General features: G+C 36.5%; 1 protein-coding gene across 4 annotated transcripts in view; it reads right to left on the bottom strand.

Annotated features, from left to right (window-relative positions):
• Positions 1 to 1,658: 1,658 nt before the first annotated feature.
• Positions 1,659 to 21,152, bottom strand: part of LOC107595598 (valine--tRNA ligase, mitochondrial) — a 38,181-nt gene continuing 18,687 nt past the window's right edge. For 3 of the 4 annotated variants that reach the window (XM_016286052.1, XM_016286050.1, XM_016286048.1), the window contains 22 exons: positions 20,520 to 20,639; positions 20,306 to 20,414; positions 20,128 to 20,216; positions 19,789 to 19,879; positions 15,319 to 15,446; positions 12,451 to 12,554; positions 12,150 to 12,231; positions 11,495 to 11,571; positions 11,228 to 11,315; positions 10,987 to 11,083; positions 9,248 to 9,318; positions 9,008 to 9,133; positions 8,684 to 8,788; positions 7,020 to 7,088; positions 6,857 to 6,935; positions 6,626 to 6,753; positions 4,872 to 5,024; positions 4,555 to 4,791; positions 4,347 to 4,458; positions 3,390 to 3,580; positions 3,148 to 3,297; positions 1,659 to 1,918 (listed from right to left, as the gene is read on the bottom strand). In XM_016286052.1, coding sequence (XP_016141538.1) covers positions 1,841 to 1,918; positions 3,148 to 3,297; positions 3,390 to 3,580; positions 4,347 to 4,458; positions 4,555 to 4,791; positions 4,872 to 5,024; positions 6,626 to 6,753; positions 6,857 to 6,935; positions 7,020 to 7,088; positions 8,684 to 8,788; positions 9,008 to 9,133; positions 9,248 to 9,318; positions 10,987 to 11,083; positions 11,228 to 11,315; positions 11,495 to 11,571; positions 12,150 to 12,231; positions 12,451 to 12,554; positions 15,319 to 15,446; positions 19,789 to 19,879; positions 20,128 to 20,216; positions 20,306 to 20,414; positions 20,520 to 20,639 — 2,484 coding nt within the window. In that variant the 3' untranslated portion in view covers positions 1,659 to 1,840. The remainder of the gene's footprint in view (positions 1,919 to 3,147; positions 3,298 to 3,389; positions 3,581 to 4,346; positions 4,459 to 4,554; positions 4,792 to 4,871; positions 5,025 to 6,625; positions 6,754 to 6,856; positions 6,936 to 7,019; positions 7,089 to 8,683; positions 8,789 to 9,007; positions 9,134 to 9,247; positions 9,319 to 10,986; positions 11,084 to 11,227; positions 11,316 to 11,494; positions 11,572 to 12,149; positions 12,232 to 12,450; positions 12,555 to 15,318; positions 15,447 to 19,788; positions 19,880 to 20,127; positions 20,217 to 20,305; positions 20,415 to 20,519; positions 20,640 to 21,152) is intronic. The other variant, XM_016286051.1, reaches the window with a different exon arrangement.

Consider the following 21,152-nt stretch of genomic DNA (forward strand, 5'->3'; position numbering starts at 1 on the left):
GTTCAACATATTGTTTCAGAAATGCAAACAATTAAATACTGAAATTTAAACTTCATTTGGTTGGTTTTATGTTGTTAAAGTTAACTTCATGAAAATAAATATGACTGTTTGTAAAAGGAAATTAAATTAGTTTTTAAATGTTTATTTATAATATGCTGTTATAGATTGCTAGTATCAAGACAAGTGATTATAATGGGAAATATACTTAACTACAAGAATTAAAGTGTGACAAACTGATAAATATTCTATATGATGATTTACCTGCTGGCTTGCTGGATCTTTGAATTCATGTTTGCAATGTTGAACTGCCTTTAGCAGCCTCCCTTCGCTCTTTCTCTCTCTGTCTCCGTCTTCTTTTTTGTGAAGGCAATTTTTTTTTGTCTACAAAGTGTGCCAACTACAGCGAATTGTGTGTTATTTATGTTAGATCTGATCGGGTATAATAATTTGATCTGACATTCTAATTCGAAGAACGTGGATATTTTGTTGTAATCACTTTTAATCACTTTACCAACAGAAATACAAAGGGAGAGGGGCACCTCAGTCGATGAGGGCAAAGGGGCAGTGGCTCTAGCCACCGGGCCCCCCCCTGTGCACGGCCCTGGCCACCTGCAGGATCCTTGCATGCGATAGCCTAGTAGCAGGGACAACTTCTTAATGTTTAGAGACGTGACGTAATGACGCAGTGCCATGCTCGGATTTCCCGCGAAAACCTACCCGTACCACTCAAATTAGAAAACATTATTATAAGCTAACCGTTGTGAATCGGGCTAAAGCAAGGCGATAGTTTTGAACACTGGCTGGTTATGTACTTGCTCAAATATTGATTTCGGATTGATTTATTTTTCCAAAAAAAAAGTTACGAACTGCAGCTTTAAGTGTTTATTTTACCGAACCGCTGTGATTTCTAAAATTCATTCTAAACGGCCTCTTTTGAAAGTGTTTATATTTATTTTCTAGAATTTTATATGATGCAAACAAGGAACACTAAAGGAAATGAAGAAAGAAAATAATTCACCAAATGTGTTATTATTTGGTAAATAATTTATTTTACATCTATATTACATTCAAACCAACTTCATAAATATACACTAGCTTGTAATCACTTTTAATCACTTTACCAACAGAAATACAAAGGGAGAGGGGCACCTCAGTCGATGAGGGCAAAGGGGCAGTGGCTCTAGCCACCGGGCCCCCCCCTGTGCACGGCCCTGGCCACCTGCAGGATCCTTGCATGCGATAGCCTAGTAGCAGGGACAACTTCTTAATGTTTAGAGACGTGACGTAATGACGCAGTGCCATGCTCGGATTTCCCGCGAAAACCTACCCGTACCACTCAAATTAGAAAACATTATTATAAGCTAACCGTTGTGAATCGGGCTAAAGCAAGGCGATAGTTTTGAACACTGGCTGGTTATGTACTTGCTCAAATATTGATTTCGGATTGATTTATTTTTCCAAAAAAAAAAGTTACGAACTGCAGCTTTAAGTGTTTATTTTACCGAACCGCTGTGATTTCTAAAATTCATTCTAAACGGCCTCTTTTGAAAGTGTTTATATTTATTTTCTAGAATTTTATATGATGCAAACAAGGAACACTAAAGGAAATGAAGAAAGAAAATAATTCACCAAATGTGTTATTATTTGGTAAATAATTTATTTTACATCTATATTACATTCAAACCAACTTCATAAATATACACTAGCTTTTTCTTCTTCTTCGATAAAGCAGTGTCTCATTGTCTGCTTCAAGGTATCCTTATCAGATTTACACAAAGAAAACAAAGTACTCTTTTCCACTGGTTATTGGTTGGATTTAATATTTGGGACAGTGTGTCCATTAGACTTCTTTCCTTGTATCTTCCAAAGCCAAAAGTTGGTCCTCGATGTTCTTCAGTTCCTGCTCCATAGCTGCAATCTGTTATTTCAGAACACAATAAATGCATGCAAGCTCCTTCAGCTGCTGAAATATATTACTCTATTGACAAGGATGAAGCTTTCTCACGGGATATACAGAACGAATAATATGCAGTGCATGCATAAACATTTCAATCCACATAAATACATGTGGTTAATCTCCAGTTGAACTTTAATAACACAAAATAAATGAGGTTTTCTATTGAAAATGGAATTACAACAGTGTATGAAAACATTGTGCAATGAGGCATGCCAGTACGCTTCCATGCATTTGGAGTAACATGGAAATCTGCGAGACTAGCTAGTATGTAAATCTGGTTTTCAAATGTCTTTCTCATGGATAGGAGGGTGAATCTCACAAAGAAATGTCCAGGTTATATTTCACATCACAATTAAAAAAAAATAAAAAAATAAAAATTACAAATGAAGCCTATTTTCAGACTAAATAATTTACTGTTATCACGACAATTAAACACATTTCTTCAAAATTGTCATTGGTGCAATGCAATATATATTCTCAGTTTCATTAGTGTAATACAGTGGGAGAATTAATCATACAGACATGAGACATGTTTTTAATTAAATAATCTGTATAAACTGCATTTCACAAGTTACTACCCAGCACTATGTATGTATGTATATATATGTATATATATATATATATATATATATATATATATATATATAGCCGCTGATTTGCAGTACACAGGTCTAATTAAAAAAAAATAAAAAAATAAAAATTACAAATGAAGCCTATTTTCAGACTAAATAATTTACTGTTATCACGACAATTAAACACATTTCTTCAAAATTGTCATTGGTGCAATGCAATATATATTCTCAGTTTCATTAGTGTAATACAGTGGGAGAATTAATCATACAGACATGAGACATGTTTTTAATTAAATAATCTGTATAAACTGCATTTCACAAGTTACTACCCAGCACTATGTATGTATGTATATATATATATATATATATATATATATATATATATAAATAAAAATAAATAAAACTTTTTTAAATTATTATTATTTTTTGCATCACAATTTGGGGGAGGAAATAGTCACAATGCAAAAAAATTTAAATAGGCTATAAAAAAAAATATATATAGGCTTCATTTTCTTCATGCTAAATATATTTTCCAATCAAATATTATTTCATTTTGTGTGAAATATGACAGGTGCAATTTTTAGTGACGTGCATCTGCCCATTCTCCTCTGTACCCACCTTATTCTCTGTGTCTTTTCTGACTTTATCGGGTACTTTTTCTGTGTAGTTGGGCTTCTGGGTGCAAGCGAGGGCTTGGTTGAGTTTGGAGGCCAGCTTTTCTCTGCGCTGAGAGAGGAGAGCTCTCTGTTTGTCAGCATTAATACCATTCTGAAGGTTGACAGAGAGAGAAAGAGTCATCAGCAGTCTATATATTATAGACACATCGTTACTGTAGAAAGGAAAATCTTACTCTGCATTACCTGAACGCTGAGATGTAAGCAGAGGGAGTGATCCACCACCCCTACAGCACTGGCCGTAGGTGGAGGAGGAGAGTCGGTGAAGCCTCCCTCTGGACAGTGTAGATGAAGCGCTGAGATCCGGCCCAGTGTGCAGATAGCCGATCTGAAGCGCAGAAGAGTCTCAGCCTGATCCGGTGCACACACCGCCCACACTAAAACACACAACTATTACATGTCACATGATGAAAGATTTCATGTATGCTACTATAATAACTGCACCAGAAGAAAAGACTGGTTGCCAGGGTCTTCTGTGTGGTTGCCAAGGTAGTGGTATTTGTTAAAAGAAAAAAAAAAAACATTACAATACTACACTACAAAGGTAATTAAAGTCAAGTAATACAGTTTTAAGTTAACATTTTAAGTTAAGGAATAAAATTGCTAAAACTAACACTGAAATAAAAATAAATTAGCTAAACAGAAATATAAAACAATATATATAAAAATTACGAAAGCACATAAAATTACTAAAACTTCAACTAAAATGTAACCTGAAAACAGTGTTATTTTAGTATCATTGAGGTACTATTATTTACAGTTTTTATTAATAGTTCAAATTAGTTTTCATTTTTATATTTTAGGTAATGTTTTCACAATTTGGTTGTATGTTGTCATCATATCGTTTTTTTATTAATTTAATGTAATTAAACTGAAATAAAGTTTTTTTTTTTTTACATTTGTTTTATTTTATTATTTAGAAACAAAAACTTAATTTAGTTAACAACCCTGACTGAAAATATATTAATAAAAAAGTGAATTCAAAATATGAATACATACTATAATAGTACATAAATAATATTTAAACATTGCAACACTAAACACTGCAAAGTATGAGCTATTGTAGTAGTGATACTGCCTTAGCAAACACAGCTAATAACCTAACATTAGCGCCAAGTCAACAAAAACTTGAGGTTCTCTCACAGTCAGGTCTTTCCTTCGTCAGCTGGCACTGGGCCCTCAGTAACCTCGCCACTCTGACCACTTCCTCTACCAAAGAGAAGTCGGCCTCCTCCTTAGGAAAACACCAGTGCTCCTGAAGTGAAGGAGGAGATTGAAAATAGTTGTTTTGTGACTAAAAGAGAGCTGCATGTTATCAGGTGGCGTCTGTGAGTGCTGGTTTGTTTCTGACCAGTTGAGAGGTCTTTGGGTAGGGCTGCACACACAGGCTGCGGGACGTCCCGTCAGAGTCAGTGTAAGGCAGGAGTCTCTGCCACAGCTCCTCTGTGAGGAACGGCATGAAGGGTGAGAGGAGCGCGAGAGAGATGGACACGCTGTGATACAACACAGACGCGGCCACCTGCCTTTCTCGATCTCTCTGTTCCTCACTACAACAGCCTTCACCTTTCAACACCGGCTTGATGCTTTCCTGAAGAAGAGGAACAGAAGACGACAGTTCATCAGTCAGTGACTGGAAGATCCACCAGTATCATGACAGATCATACTCACCAGGTAGACGTCACACAGACTGTGGAGCCAGAAAGAGTGCAGTGCAGACGTGACCGTGTGGAGCTCATAGCTCTCGAAACCCCTCTCACACTGCTGAACCGTGCTGTGCAGACGTGAACAGATCCACCGGTCCATGCTGGATAAAGGATAGGTCTAAGAGACAAAGTGAGAAAAAATTTAATAAACTGCATGCAAGATTTTTTTTTTAAATCTTGAAATATCAGTTTCAAAATCATTCTGATGGTGCACAGACTTATAATAACGCAAATGGCTCTGAGAAGGGTTGCCAAGTCCACAGTTTTAGCCACTGAACTGGTGTATTTTTAAACTGTTCTCGGAGGTTGACATTTTCCATACAGGTTTAAGGTATGATATAGTGCATAAATAGGGTGGCCATATGTGCCATTTATATGGGACACCTCCTGGCCATGATTTTTATATGGCCTAAAACGTCCAAAGTAGTTGACTTATAACATGCAGGTATTGTACATAATCGACCAATCGTGGCGCGTCACACGTGAGAAGGTGAGAGCGATCAAAGCGATGCCAATACGTGCCCGTGTTTGTCCGTTCGTTCGACTTGAAGCTGCACACGATCATTGTATGACACCAAAGTGCATATTTTGATATTTGGACTAGTTTTCTTACACAGATCTGGCAACCCAGGTTCTTAAAATCAGTATTAGTTGGCCTTATGAGTTTTTCAACGCTTATATTTAGAGAGCAATGTGACTAGATATTAGAGTTTTAGTCTAAACATTTAATCACATCTGACTGACAATTTTCTGACTGAATTTAATGTTTTTTAAAGTTTCTTAAGCTCACCAAGTCTGCATTTATTTGATCAAAAATACAGTAAAAACAGTAATACTGTGAAATATTACAATTTAAAAAAAATATTCCATTTGAATCTACTGTAAAATGTAATTTATCTCTGTGATGCAAAGCTGAATTTTCAGCATCATTACTCCAGTCTTCAGTGTCATGTGATTGTGATTTGATGATTACGGATTATAATTATAATCAATGTTGTGTTTTTCCTATTTTTGTAAAAACCATGATACAATTTTTTAGGATTTTTTGATGAATAGAAAGTTCAAAAGAACAGCATTTATTTGAAATATAAATATTTTGTAACACCATAAATGTATTTACTGTCACTTTTGATCAATTTAATGTGTCCTTGCTAAATATTAATTTCTTTAAAAACCCCAAACCTTTGAATGACAGTGTAAATCACAACAAATAAGGCATAAATCAAACAGCTGAAATCAAATAATTATGTCATAAAATATTTTATATTTTAAAATATATATTTTCCTTTCCATTTCTTTTCCTTCCTCAAAATTCCCTCAAAAATATTTGAAGCACGCGTCCAGTAGATTCTGTAACTGACACAAGCACACTGTGAAACTAAGGGAGCAAACAGTTATCAACTGACGGGAACAATCTCAGTGAAGAACTGAGACTTCACCCTTCAAACTGATTTTCTGCCATTTGCTCCTACAAGTCATTTGCACTGGCACTCTCCGGCACTCTCCGTCCCAAAGGGGACGAGCGAATGTGAAACAGCAGAAGTGCCAATGCAAGACAAAATACAGCACATGATAAAGTGTGTACTTCATTTAAACCCAGATGCAGATCATTAAATCATGTCGGCATCATGCAGATCAGCTCTCGTACTGTATCACCCAGCGAGCAGCATTCGTCTGGGTTGCTTTATTGATTTAATGAAGACATATTGGCTGCCGTACCTCTGCTAATGATGTTGGTAAACTTGCATCATGCAGCGTGGCGAGGGTGAAGCGCACGGTCTGCCACATCTTATTACAGAAATGTCTGCAGCTCAGCACATGAGACACAGACAGGCTGATGTCCTCTCCTGAGACGGGGTTCGAACAAAATATCAGCAGAGGGAGTGAGGAACTCTGGGTACATCTGATCGTAAGGTTTGATTACAGGACTCTCTAATGAGGGCGACTTACCCTGGGCTTTATAAGAGCAGAGGGCGAACCTCAAAGCGTCTGTCCCGCACTCTGGAATCCCTTTGGGGAAATCTTTCTTCTGCAGAGAGGACACAGGAGTTGAGGTGAACTCGCTCATTTGGAAACGACTGGATCACTGGAATTGAGCGAACCTCGTACTGACCTGTGCTTCCATGGCAACAATGCTTTCCCTCGGATCCAAGTTTCCTTCTCTGACTTTCTCTTGAAGTCTCTACAGAGATTAAACCGGAATGTGACTGACAAGAAGACGAAGTCTTCATGACAAAGTGGCGATTAGAAGATTAGCCGTTTCATATATTAAGACTTCACCATGGATGGCTGTGCTTTCAGAGCGAGTGGAGTCAGTTCTGCCCTGAGGCCTGGATAAAGACATCTAACTGATAGATGTTCATTGCCAGCTGTACAAAGGCTTGTTATATTCATTAATAAGTCTGAATTATTTCTTTAATTCATTTAGTGTTCGTAGGAACTAAAAAGGGAATGGAGTAAAAATTTTTTTTACAGGTATAGAAAGGACAAAGTTTTCAATCCTCTAATGCTAAGTCTAATGGTATGAAACTACAGAAGTGTATAAAAAATAAATTTTTCCCCAAATATATTCCAGTGTTATTTTAATATTATTTATATACTTGTGTAGTATTTATTAATATTTTGAATTGGATTTTATTTTTATAATATCAGTTTCTATTTTAATTTTATTTCATTTAGTTTTTGTAATTTTATTGTTATTTTGTAATTATTAATTTGTTAATATTTCTATTGAGCATTTAATTTAATTTTTAGTTTTAGTAATTTTAGTACTTCACTTTAAACTTATTTTATATTATTTAGTTGCCAAGGCAACACTTCTAATTAAAATTTTTTAAAGTTTTCTTTGAATATTTATATTTTATTTTCATTTCGGCTTTATTTTAATTAACAAAAACGAGTTTAAGTTAATAATAACAACACTGGTCACACCGAATCTGTAGCCAATTATTCATAAAAATTAGCTATAAAAAGATTTTTCTGTTAAAATGGGAGTTTTGAGGTTTTGAGTCCATGTGTAATAGTTTGCGATGCACTGATATTAAATTCTGGCCAATATGTCAAGTCAATGATTATTTTCATGGCCCATAAACAATAAAGGGCTGATATCAAAACTCTATACTATTTTTTTCTAAATTAAAAAACAACAACTAAACACTAAAATAATTTGTTTAAATGCTACAAGTGAAATTAAGAATCACAACTTTATATACAATATGAAAATCTATATTCTGAGATTTGCATGCATATTAAATAATTTAAAGATTACATTTAACAGTATTATTAAATAAGTCTTTTTCAAGATTAACTTTGAGTGTTAAGATGACAGCAAAGGTAATATAAATGTAAAAAATAGAGTGTGCACAGTTAAATATCCAATATCAACAATTACTGATAAATTAAAACTATCTCTATTATTGGTCCATATGTTTTGGGCTTCCCCACTATTAGCTTTGAAACATGGACCAAATATATTGATGACTCATTGCCTACGCAGATTTTTGTCCAATCAAATGCTCTCTAGAATGAGAAAGCCCCTCCCACTAATACCACCTGCAATTGACTAGCAACATCAAGTAGTGAATTATGGTTAATGCTGTGGCGTAAACTAAAGGCTGCTGGCTATTAAAAATGAAGACAAGCTCTTTGATTGGCCCCACCCTGACGTCTAGTCTAAATAGTAAAAGTACGTCAAAACAACATCAGTGTCATGGTATCTTCATGTTTTGTACTCTGTTGAAACCGGTCTGAATGCTGAGAGTTCGTATGTGTCTGTACCTCCAAAGAAACCCCTGAGATGACATCAAGAGGGTCAATGACATTTCCTAAAGATTTACTCATCTTCCGCCCATATTTATCTCTCACCAGAGAGTGAAAGAGCACCTGTTTGACAGTGACGGAGCAGAGAGAGAAAGAGCAATAAGAGTCAGAGCTGCAGACAATCAGAGACAATTTGATGGCAAAACAGACGGTAACATTTCTCAGTGACATTTTGGATACTTTTGTTATATGACGCACATCGCAATAAAAATGTTCAGTTCCTGCCAACCTTACGATATGGCATTTAGAGTTATGAGCTCAGCAATAAGCCATCGACCCAACCTGTTTAAAGGGCAGCTGGCCGGTCAACTCTCTGCCCAGCATCACCATCCTGGCCACCCAGAAGAAGATGAGGTCACTTCCTGTTTCCAGAATGGAATTGGGGTAGAACTGTTTCAAGTCTTCTGTCTGAGGATAGAGAGTGAGATCTTCAGCATGTCGATACACAGACTTTCTTTATTGATTTTTTTGTCTGGTGAGTTTATGAAGTTGAAAGAAAAATGGACTTTAAAAATGAAGAACCTGCTGAGGCCAGCCGAGCATTGCGAACGGGAAGAGACCAGAAGAGAACCAAGTATCAAGCACATCTGGGTCTGAAACAAACATTTAAAAAAGACAGAATGCAGTGCTACAGTAACACAGTGAACAGCCTGCATTATTGAACTACATCACTTGCTAAAAATAGTTTTTCTTCTGATTATTATTTATAATAAATAGTTACCAGGGGCTAAGTCAAGTCAAAATGACCAAAAAAAGTGCCATAGAAGTATCATAAGAGCAGTCCAAATTATTATATTTCAAGTCTTCTTCATTATTAAACAGAGAATTCTTAACTTTAAGATTTTGGTACGTAGTAGGTTGTAATATATCTTTGGATTGTTGCACTATTTTATTCTATGTTGATCTATGTGATATGTGTTTGCGGGAGTCTAATGCTGATTACCGGCTGTGTCATTTGAAGTCCAAGACAAATTTCCCTAAAATGCGACAATAAAGTAAATTCTATTCCATCCATTCTGAAAACATATAACAGCTTTGTGTGAAGAACCAGCTGACGCTTAAGTTATTAATTGAACACTCAAATCTCATTCATGTGGTTTGAATAAGGGCATATTTATTTGTAGAGTCACTATTAGCTGCACACAAAGCTGTGAAAGGTCTATATAAAGCATGTGTCATTTGGACAACTTTGATGGTACTTTAATGGTAATTTTGGTGATATGGTGACTTTGCAGCTTGACAGTGACTGCTGGTCAACATTCACCTTCATTTTATGTAAATGATCATGTACATTCTGCTAAATTTTTTCTGTGCTCTATGGAAGATTAAAAAAAAAATCATACAGGTTTCAATAAGAACCCATAATAACATAACACATTATGATTCCTGTACTACACATCATAGATAATTAATTTCTTTCTTTGAAAGAAATACATTGTAATATACACTACTGTTCAAAAGTTTGTGGTCAGTAAATTTGTGTGGAATGAAATTAATTTTAATCAGCCAGAATGCATTAAATTAAAAGATTAAAGATTTTTATAATGTTTCAAGACTGTACAGTATCACAGTTTTCACAAAGATATTAATCAACACAACTGTTTTCCATATTGAGCAGCAAATCGGCATATTATACAGATTTCTGAAGGATCATGTGACACTGAAGACTGGAGTAATGATGCTGAAAATTCAGCTTTGATCACAGGAATAAAAGGGATAGTTCTCTCAAAAATGAAAATTACCCCATGATTTACTCACCCTCAAGCATCCTAGGTGTATATGACTTTCTTCTTTCAGATGAATACAATCAGAGTTATATTAAAAAAAGTCCTGGCTCTTCCAAGCTTTATAATGGCAGTGAATGGGTGTTGAGATTTTAAAGCAAAATAAAGTGCATCCATCCATCATAAAAAATACTCCTCACAGCTCCAGGAGGTTAATAAAGGCCTTCTGAAGCGAAGCGATGCATTTGTGAAAGAAAAATATCCATATAAAACCTTATAATTTTTTGAGAAATTTTTGAGAACGATCCCATTAATTACATTTTAAGACACATTAAAACAGAAAACAGATATTTTTCACATTATTACAGTTTTATATTTTTTGTATTTTTAATCAAATAAATGCAGCTTTGGTGAACATAAGTGTTTCTGTTTTCAAAAACATTTAAACAAATCTTACCAACCCTCAACATTTGAACGGTAGTGTAGATTAGGAGTATTAATCATTGAAACAGAAGTGTGCCTGATGTGAACTCTCACCCTGTGTGAGTGTGATGGCATCAGGATTCACTCCAAACTTCACAGCGGCACGTTGTCGAGCCTCTGCAGCACTTCTGCCCCAAACCCACTGCTCCTGCTCCAGACACAGCCAAGAACCATCAACGCTTCAGTCAAAACCTCACCTAATATGATCAGGCTCAATTCATAAACACATTATTCTGTAGCAGGTATGTTAGGGTCATCTCTGGCCTACAGATGTCGATTTATGATAGTGCCCCACCTCTTCTGTGTCCTTTGAGTTTTCCAGCGTCACTCGATAGGCTGGTATCTGATGACCCCACCAAAGCTGCCTGGAAATGCACCAATCGCTGCAAGGTGGAGATATACACGACATAAAACAACTGAAAGAATATTAACAGAAGTGTGTAATTGGTCAAACAAACAGACAGGCATGGACATGACCCTAAATCACAAAACAGACCATTTTAAAAATATAGCTTTGCATAAATAAAAAGATCCATGATGCAGGGTAAATAATAAGACTAACCTGATGTTAGACAGCCAGCTCTTCCACATTTTTGTATAAAAGTGAGGAATTATCTGTAGATCTCCTTCTTCCACTGCCTAAAAAGAGCATTTACATGAATGTCAATGAACAAAATCATTAAACAGAATAATGAAATTAACAGTTAATCAACCGTTTAACCATTTATCATTGACCAGTAACAGGAATATGTTTTCCAGTAAAGCACTTGATGAGCCACACATTTGCTGTTGCTCGAGGTATCTGTATTGACAGATACAGTTAATAACACACACACACACACGTCAACAAAACCAGCTTTATGTCAATTTAACCATTTACTGTAAATGTGCATGTATGTTTGATATGCTCTACCATTCAAATGTGTGGGGATGGTATGATTTTTATTTTTTTTAAAGAAGTCTCTTATATTCACCAAGGCTGCATTTATCTAATCAAACATACAGTAAAATCAATAATATTGTGAAATATTTTTATTTTTTTTTATTTATTATCAATGTTGAAAACATTGTGAGTGATATAACAATAAGTAATATATAAATATGATTTAATTGTGTGCCTTATTATAACTATGAGAAAGACAGAGTTACTGTGTGGTTTAACACATCAGCACAATTTCTATCTGATGCAACCACACATTTAAAACACGCTCACTCACTTGAACTGCTTTTCTGCTCATTTCCTGACAACGCACAAACCACTGTTTCTTCAGCAAGGGTTCAATGACATCTCCAGAACGACTATGTGGGAGGAATAAAATCAAGAGAGGACAAAAGGTCAAAGACTACTGGTATTTTTTAGTCGAAAGAACATGACAAAAATGTTTGAAAGGAATGGTCTACCCGAGTACACAAAAACGTAGCGTGATACAGCCAGATAATTCAGCAGCCTGTAAGTCTTTTCAAAATAAGAGGCTGAGGAGAGGTTTACTGCTTATGGAGCAGTTTATATCGGTTTACCTGCAGATTGGTAATGACATGGGATGCTCCTTCTTTCCTCTGAACAGCTTCCTCTCCATCAGCGCAGTAATTACTCGTTCCCTGGCATCAAACCGCTTAACACCCTAAGAGACAGAAACGTTACATGCTGAATATCCATAGAAACATTCTTTTAAATATAGAGCCTCTATATAGATTCCTTATATACTGAAGATATCTTAAAGGGGTCATATGATGCGATTTCAAGTTTTCCTTTCTCTTTGGAGTGTTACAAGCTGATTGTGCATAGATAAGATCCCTGAAGTAGCAAAGACTAAAGTCTCAAAACCAAAGAGATATTCTTTATCAAAGTTACGACTCTGCCACGCCCCCCTAAAACAGCTTGTTCTAACACGCCCCCACATATCTACCTCACTATGTGGAAATATTAGCATAATGTTGCCCAAATGTGCACGCAAAGAAAGAAGGCGTGGTTTCAGTAACCGCAGTTAGTGTTGAAGCAGCATGTCAGGGAGACGCTGTGTGTTTCTAGGCGAAAGCAAAAGCACTTTATTTGGCCTTCCGGAAGTAGATGCATTTAGGAATCTTTAAGATTACTTACAACAGAACAGCAATGCATTTTATGGACGACGTTTCGTGAACCTAGGAGAGGAGGTAATTCTGACTTTGCTATGACAATCTGGCGCTTCTGAATCAGCTACTGTTTTGTTATTAGTTTAAGTATTTGCTATTGACTGTTCAAATGCGGCGTTTTGCGCATCTTGTGTGTGTGCGCGCGCGCGCGAGCGAGAGAGAGAGGGTCACATCCCAGTGGAGTCAGCTATCTTAACCATGGCTTGTGTACTGCAAACACATACCAGCTTCATCACTGTGTCTGTCACACGACTCCGTTCTGTCTTTACATTTATTTTGAAAGATGAAGCTCGCGATTATGGTAAGGGGCGTTACATTTCCGATGAGTGCTTGCGGTGTTCGGCCAATCACAATGCACTGGGTCAGCTGGCCAATCAGAGCAGACTGCGCTTGTCGGAAGGAGGGACTTTGTAGAAAACGAAGCGTTTGAGAGAGGCGGGGCATAGAGGACCTACAATGTGTTTTTTGAACATTAAAGCATGTCAACATATTCTGTTACACCAAATAACTATCTTTAAAAAAGCATCATATGACCCCTTTAAGACTAGAGCTGTCATGATCATTCAGTTGTTGTTGGCAATTAATTCTAATCCATATAACTGCAATTAATGATTTAACTGTCATTTAAATTTACAGTGACTTGAATAATAGAAGGATCACTTTCCATTCACACTGGTCCTTTTGGGAACTAAATTCACTCAAATATTATATAATGGACAATTAATATAATATAATATAATATAATATATAACCAGTGACCCTACAAAGGACTGAGAAGTGATAAGGATTATATTATATTACATTACATTACTAGTGACCCTACAAAGGACTGAGAAGTGATAAGGATTGATAATGTTTGGATATATTATATTATAAAACCTAATACATGCTAATTTCTTTACTAGCATGCAGCATTTTAACCCACAGAGATCTAGGCATTAAAATTAATAATGCATCTCCTTTTTCCCAATTCTGAAGTTGTTTTTAACCAGGCCACTGGTTAGCATTTTAAATAATGGTCTGAAAGCACATTTAGATTTTGGGCTGAATTTTGGTAACATGCTGAGTTTGTAGGGTTGCTTTAGACCTGGATACCATATTATATATACTTCCCACCATTTTAGGAGGCTGAATGTGGATAAGTTGATCTCAGAGCCCTTTCATGCTCTCTGTAGTTTCATGATCTTGAGATATTCCTACAGCTTGCTGACCTTCTGTAATACATAATGCTAATGCATATGTAGAGGCCTACAGTACAGATGCTTTGACCTTTATAAATGTCTTTCCATTGAGACAGACCTTCAGTATGTTCATCTCAGAGCCCTCTGAAAGTTTCACAATCCTGAGATATTCCTACATCTCACTGACCCCTGTAATATACACATTTATATGCCTGCAGTTTCTTTGACATTTATAAAAAAGTCTTTCCAACATGCTAGAAGACTGAGAAATGTTTCTCAGAGCTTCCTGATACTCAAACTGAATGGGTTTCTTTGTGCGAGTAATACAGATTGATGTTCACACCAAGGACAAATAATTATAACTATAGCTATAATTCTGTAAATAAAATTTTTTTAATCATCATTTTAATTCTATCCTATGAGAATATGGAAATACACATCACAGCTATAACGATAACGAAACAGAGGAAAGATATCGTTGGAATCACTTTCAGAACAATTTTTCAAGCTGATGAACGATAAAAACATTGACAGCCAATCAGAATCCACCTGACTTTAAAAAGCTTGAGCATTTAAAGCGACAGAAAACAAAACTTCAGCGTGCGCTTATAATAGTCAAAACTTTATCGTCCACTGGTGTGGACACTAATATAGTTATTGTTCTTAAACAGGCCTTAAGTGTTAAGGACTGTATTTTTGCTACCATTCGAAAAAAGTCTCAAGTCAGTGTTTTCGGGGTCACAATCATTTTCAATCATTAAAGAAGTTGGGAATTAAGAAACAACATATCATATAAGTCAAATACTTATGTCAAATAATTACTGAGTTTATACCAGAAGTCTTTGCCTACATGTAGAATATAGATATTATTATTTTCTTTTAACAATAGATCAGTTTATCTAATGGGTTTTTACAGCTTTTGGCAGTCGGATTAAACCTTGACTGTGAAAGGTGAAGTGATGATAAAATGAACCTAAATCCTAAAGTGCACAATAATTGCTGCCATCCCAAATAATGACATGATCAATACTGTAATAATTGCAATAAAAAATTAATTGTAAAATGATCTCTGTACCTCTAGCCACTGGCCGCAGTCTGAGGTCATGATCCCATTTCCTCCAATCACAGTGAGGCTTGGGAGTGAATGTCTCTGAGAGAGCATGAAGTCAGTGTGGTCATGAGCTGGTGTCACTTTAACAGCACCTATGAAGGCAAAGTTGAAAGACAGGAGCTGAGACTAAAGGTGCAGTCACAAATTTCACAGGAAAAAAAATGTTCACTGCCTATTGTCAATAATGTGGCAATGTATGAAGCACAGCTCACACAGAAGTCACTTTAAACTTGTAAACTTTCAAGGCTTGCTGCGATAGACGGTGTTTTCGGTTATACCAGTGTTAAAGGGACAGTTCACCCAAAAATGACAATTTGATGTTTATCTGCTTACCCCCAGGGCATCCAAGATGTAGGTGACTTGGTTTCTTCAGTAGAACACAAACTGAGATTTTTAACTCAAACCATTGCAGTCTGTCAGTCATATAATGCAAGTGGATGGGAATCACGGCTAAAACATACAATAAAACTATGAACTGTCTGAACTGTACTGCGCGTCCTCAACACAGCCGGTGAGTGAGGCGTCTTCTTGCTCGCTTTACGGCGGATCGCAGACTTATAAGAGCATTACCGCCACCTATCTCTCAAATGAACCATTGACACTATCTACAATCTCAATGCCAGTTCAGGCATTTATGTGCATCAGAGGTAAAAAAACCTATATAAATACTGTTCAGTTTCTTGCACAGACCGATCGTTTCGTGTCTTTACACATCAATGTATCGTCACGAGCCGCAGGGTTTAATTTGGTTTTGTTTGTGTATGTTTTTTTTTAGTTTTATTGTATGTTTTAGCCGTGATTCCCATCCACTTGCATTATATGACTGACAGACTGCAACAGTTTGAGTTAAAAATCTCAGTTTGTGTTCTACTGAAGAAACAAAGTCACCTACATCTTGGATGCCCTGGAGGTAAGCAGATAAACATCAAATTGTAATTTTTGGGTGAACTACCCCTTTAAGCCGCAACACCGGTTATGTAATTTGCACCGCCCCCCACCTTCATTTAGATTTTTTTTAAAGTAACAAAAATCATTTAGCCTAGTTCAGTGAGGACAGACACTTTAAAAAACTAAACGCTCAATGCAGCATGCCAAACCGTGGGCGAACGACAGTGTACCACGGAGCAGGAGTCCGATTTTATTTATCACGTGAGGAGAGTGAGTCGAGCTGACTGACAAGAGTGAGGTGAGAAAGACAAGACAATGGCAGAAGATTGTTTAGAAAGGAAATGCAAAGGCGCCCGTTTGCCAATATTTTAGATTTTGAAAAGCCTATTGACTGGAAGTTTTTTTTAAACATTCGTTTCTTATTTATTTGGTTCCACAGTGTTTGCTGAGTTTCAGTTTTATATACCCATTTAAACTTTGTGTAGCCCAAGTAATTTGTTATTTTATTAGGCATATATGGAGTATTTGTATTTGTTTTGTTAATAAAAGTTATATGAGTTTGACGTTGTTGTTGCTTGAACTGAATCAATGCCCAATTGCTGCTAATTTGAAAGTGAATGTAAAATGCACACGGCACTTTTACAAGCTATTTGAAAGCGAAGAAAAGCGGGAAACTCAAATGAACTAACAACCTCCCCCCCCACCCCAACGGTGATACCGGTATTGTCACACGTTGATTAACCGGTAAGGAAAATTTCCTCACCCTCACAACCCTTATATATATATATATATATATATATATAAAATTGTGGCAGAGATGTAATCCTATATGTGACCGACTACACTGAATGCGGCGCGACACGACAAATCCCCGACAGTAAACTGATGCCGCGTTCTCTTTATGGCGTACTGACACAAAGTTCAAATGATTTGCAAAGGTCGCTTTTGGAGAGTCCAGTGTAGACAGACTTTATGGCCGTTCATATGTCGTGCCTAAAAACGCGTGGAAAATGCCCGCCGTGCCGCTTTCTCCTTCTTTCCAAACCGCTCGGGAGCTGCCGTTGCAGAGATGGACAGAGATACCCATTTTAAATAAATGTAGTAGCGGAGCTACTGCAAGGGATTTTCAGTGCTGGAAATCCATTTATCCGTTGTTGAAACTTCTGCGTCGTCGAGGAGAGCGCAGGTCACGGTCGCTTTGCAACGGCAGCTCCCGAGCGGTTTGGAAAGAAGGAGAAAGCGGCACGGCGGGCATTTTCCACGCATTTTTAGGCACGACATATGAACGGCCATAAAGTCTGTCTACACTGGACTCTCCAAAAGCGACCTTTGCAAATCATTTGAACTTTGTGTCAGTACGCCATAAAGAGAACGCGGCATCAGTTTACTGTCGGGGATTTGTCGTGTCGCGCCGCATTCAGTGTAGTCAGTCACATATAGGATTACATCTCTGCCACAATTCTGAACGCGAAAGATCATATTTTGAGCGCACAAAATTGCATTTTGCACACACGCGATTTGAGTTTTGTGGAGAAAATGTTTGTTTCGCAAAGAAAAAAGTATTTAGAGCGCACAAAAATAAATTTTGCATTTAAAATACGTTTTTGGATGTGTGCAGACCTTCTCTTTTGCGCGTGCAACATTTCACTAGCTAGCTCCCTTGATGCCTGCCCTCAGTGCTCTCTAAATGCCAACGGCTCGCTTGCTCAACACAACCCAGCATTACAATATGCCATGATTCCAGCCAATCAGAGACGAGGCTACTAAATTCTGATTGGCTGCCTTGACAACCAATCACTCCTTGCATTGCTGATGACAGAGGAAGAGGAAAAATACAGTGCATGCATAATTATTATGCAAGTTGATATTCTGATCATATTTTTTTCCAAGCACATTTTATTGATTCCAAACAACATCAAACTTAATAACTACTATTAATCTTGTATTTAATCACTTATAACCTATATATTATTGTTCATGAAGGCTGGAAGTGAAAAACGCCTTATATTCAGGTGTGCATAATTAAGCAGGTTATCTTATACAGATAAAATCTCAAGATGGACTAAAAATTAACTCCCAAAAGATAAATTCTTCAAACAGCGGTACAAGAGAATGTGGTGCTGGTCCTTCAAGAGTCACTTTCAACTTATCTGTCTATAAAGCCTATATTAAAAAAAAATCAGTCTTCAAGTATTTTACTACACTTCAGTATGTGATTCTTATTAAGTAGGGGTCATATTTTAGGATTCTATACTTAACCCAAGTCTCAGAGAACCTGACACCTTGTACTTCTGGAGACTCCAGGTAGGTTGCAGTTCTGAAAAATGGTGGCGCTGGAGACTAAATGGTTCCTGTTGATTTCACACCAAATTCTTCATCTTAATTCCTAATTCTTGAATATTTCTCATGGGCATTTAATAATTTTTCACTTTCAGTCGGAGTTAAATCTCTTTTTTGGCTCATTTTATCTGTAAAGGAAAATATGCTTAATAATTATGCACACCTGAATAAAATACATTTTTCACTTCCAGCCATCATGAATAATTATATATCAATTATAAATGATTAAATACAAGATTAATCATAGTTATTGAGATTGATGTTGTTTGGAATTGGTAAAATGTGCTTGGAAAAAAAATATGATCAGAATAACAACTTGCATAATAATTATGCATGCACTGTATTTTTCCTCTTCCTCTGTCATCAGCAATGCAAAGAATGTTGTGATTGGTTGTCAAGGCAGCCAATCAGAATTTAGTAGCCTCGTCTCTGATTGGCTGGAATTATGGCATATTGTAATGCTGGGTTGTGTTGAGCAAGCGAGCCGTTGGCATTTAGAGAGCACTGAGGGCGGGCATCAAGGGAGCTAGCTAGTGAAACTTTGCACGCGCAAAAGAGAAGGTCTGCACACATCCAAAAACTTATTTTAAACGCAAAATTGATTTTTGTGCGCTCAAAATACTTTCTTCTTTGCAAAAGACAAACATTTTCTCCACAAAACTCAGATCGTGCGCGTGCAAAATGCACATTTCTGCGCTCAAAATATGATCTTTCGCGCGCATAATTGTGGCAGAGATGTAATCCCATAGTCACATAGCATCACTGAATATAATGGCTTCTATTGTATTTTGTAGCGTAGAAAAAAAAAGAAAATTCACTTTTGTAGCTATAACACAGATTTGTTAGATTTAATTTATAGTGAAAACTATGCAGTGTTATTTTACATTTGATTATTCTTGATTATTTCTGTACCTGAATACTGTTAGACTTACCTGAAAAATATAAAGCACTGCTTATTTCATTTGTATCTTTGTTCTGTTATTTATCTATGCTTGTAATTTGTTTTCCTATGCTGATTTACTCTCCTACAAAATCACCCCAATCATTGATTATTTTTTTCCCAAATATAAAGCTATTGAAGTCATCAATAAAATGACTTTGGCTTGCAGTGTAAAAGTGCACTAATTGTAATTTAACATCTTTTACAATAAAATGTACAGTTATTTCCAACACACAAAATTCATCATGCACAAATGAATGAAATACCTGTGCCAAATGCCATATCCACCATAGAGTCAGTGACAATGGGTAATAAGCGCTCTGTGAATGGATGCCTGCAGTGTTTGCCATGAAGATTCTGATGAGAAAAGAATGAAAATGTGCTAGAAAAGTGCTAGAACTACAGCTCTGGTTGTAACCTAAAAATATTCAGTCATCCAAGTCACTTTAGCATTGCAGACATACTGCCTACTGCATACTAGATTTATCAAATGTAACACGAGTAGTACAGCAATATCCTATTTGAACACAAGTACAGTCATGTAAAGTCCAATCATAAGCACAGAGTAGACAACAAAATCCATTCGAAAACCAATGTAGCTTTACTTTATATCGAGGGTCATCGGGATGAACAGCAATGGCCACGTCTCCCAGCATCGTCTCTGGACGAGTGGTTGAAACTGCAACTTCTCCTTCTAAAAATGTTTTTCAAAAATCCCAACTTAGAACCAAAGGGGTAAAATAACATCTGGAGAAATAGAGCAAACTGAAAAAGTCCACTCACGCTGTCCCTCCAGTGGATATGCAAATGTAACCATGATCCCAAACTCCACTTTCTGCTCATAGCCAGGAACAGACAGAAGAGTCCTGCCAGACAGCTCCTTTGAGTCCACCTGAGCACATCAAATCATGAGTTAGTCTGCAAGAAATGTGTGGCCAGTGTGTCATATACAGTGTCATCTGTAGGTTGTTAGACATGGAGCGGCTCAGTGATGTACCTCTATATCTGAGATGGCTGACTCTAACGCACAGCTCCAGTTGACCAGACCTTCAGAGCGATAGATGAGCCCAGAGTCACACAGCCTGATAAAGGCCTCTGTCACAGCACCGCTGAAACCCTACAGAAAAAAAACAAAACAATGCATGTTTAAAACAGATTTTGAGAAAAAAAAAAAGGTTTCCTGAGTCACGAAGGAGATGGAGAAAAAAAAAAAAAAAAAGTATTAATATTAGTTCCAGTTCATTTGTCATAATGGAAATCCTTGTGGAAAAAGTGGGGGGAAAAGTGCTTAATTTTATTGAATGTGCACTTGTAGCGTACTTCAAATCCTAAAAGTATGTTTTTAAAAAACGGTAATTGCAGATAAAATAATATTACTGAAATAAAAGGCCACTTGAGTGAACTTAAAGAGAGCACACTTCCATGATTAGGTTTCTTAACATGCTTAAGTTAACCTTAATAATGTAAAATTAAATGTATTACTTTGAAGCACATTTTAAATTGTAATATTTTGTAATAATCTTTTGTCATGCTTTAAAAAGTACACTTATTGTTATGGACTAACATACTAATGCACATGTAAAGCACACTTTAGTGTGTTTTTCTAATATATTTGCAACTTCATTACAAT

Source organism: Sinocyclocheilus grahami, unplaced genomic scaffold, assembly GCF_001515645.1.
Source record: "Sinocyclocheilus grahami isolate Dianchi unplaced genomic scaffold, SAMN03320097.WGS_v1.1 scaffold205.1, whole genome shotgun sequence".
Taxonomy (NCBI): Eukaryota; Metazoa; Chordata; class Actinopteri; order Cypriniformes; family Cyprinidae; genus Sinocyclocheilus; species Sinocyclocheilus grahami.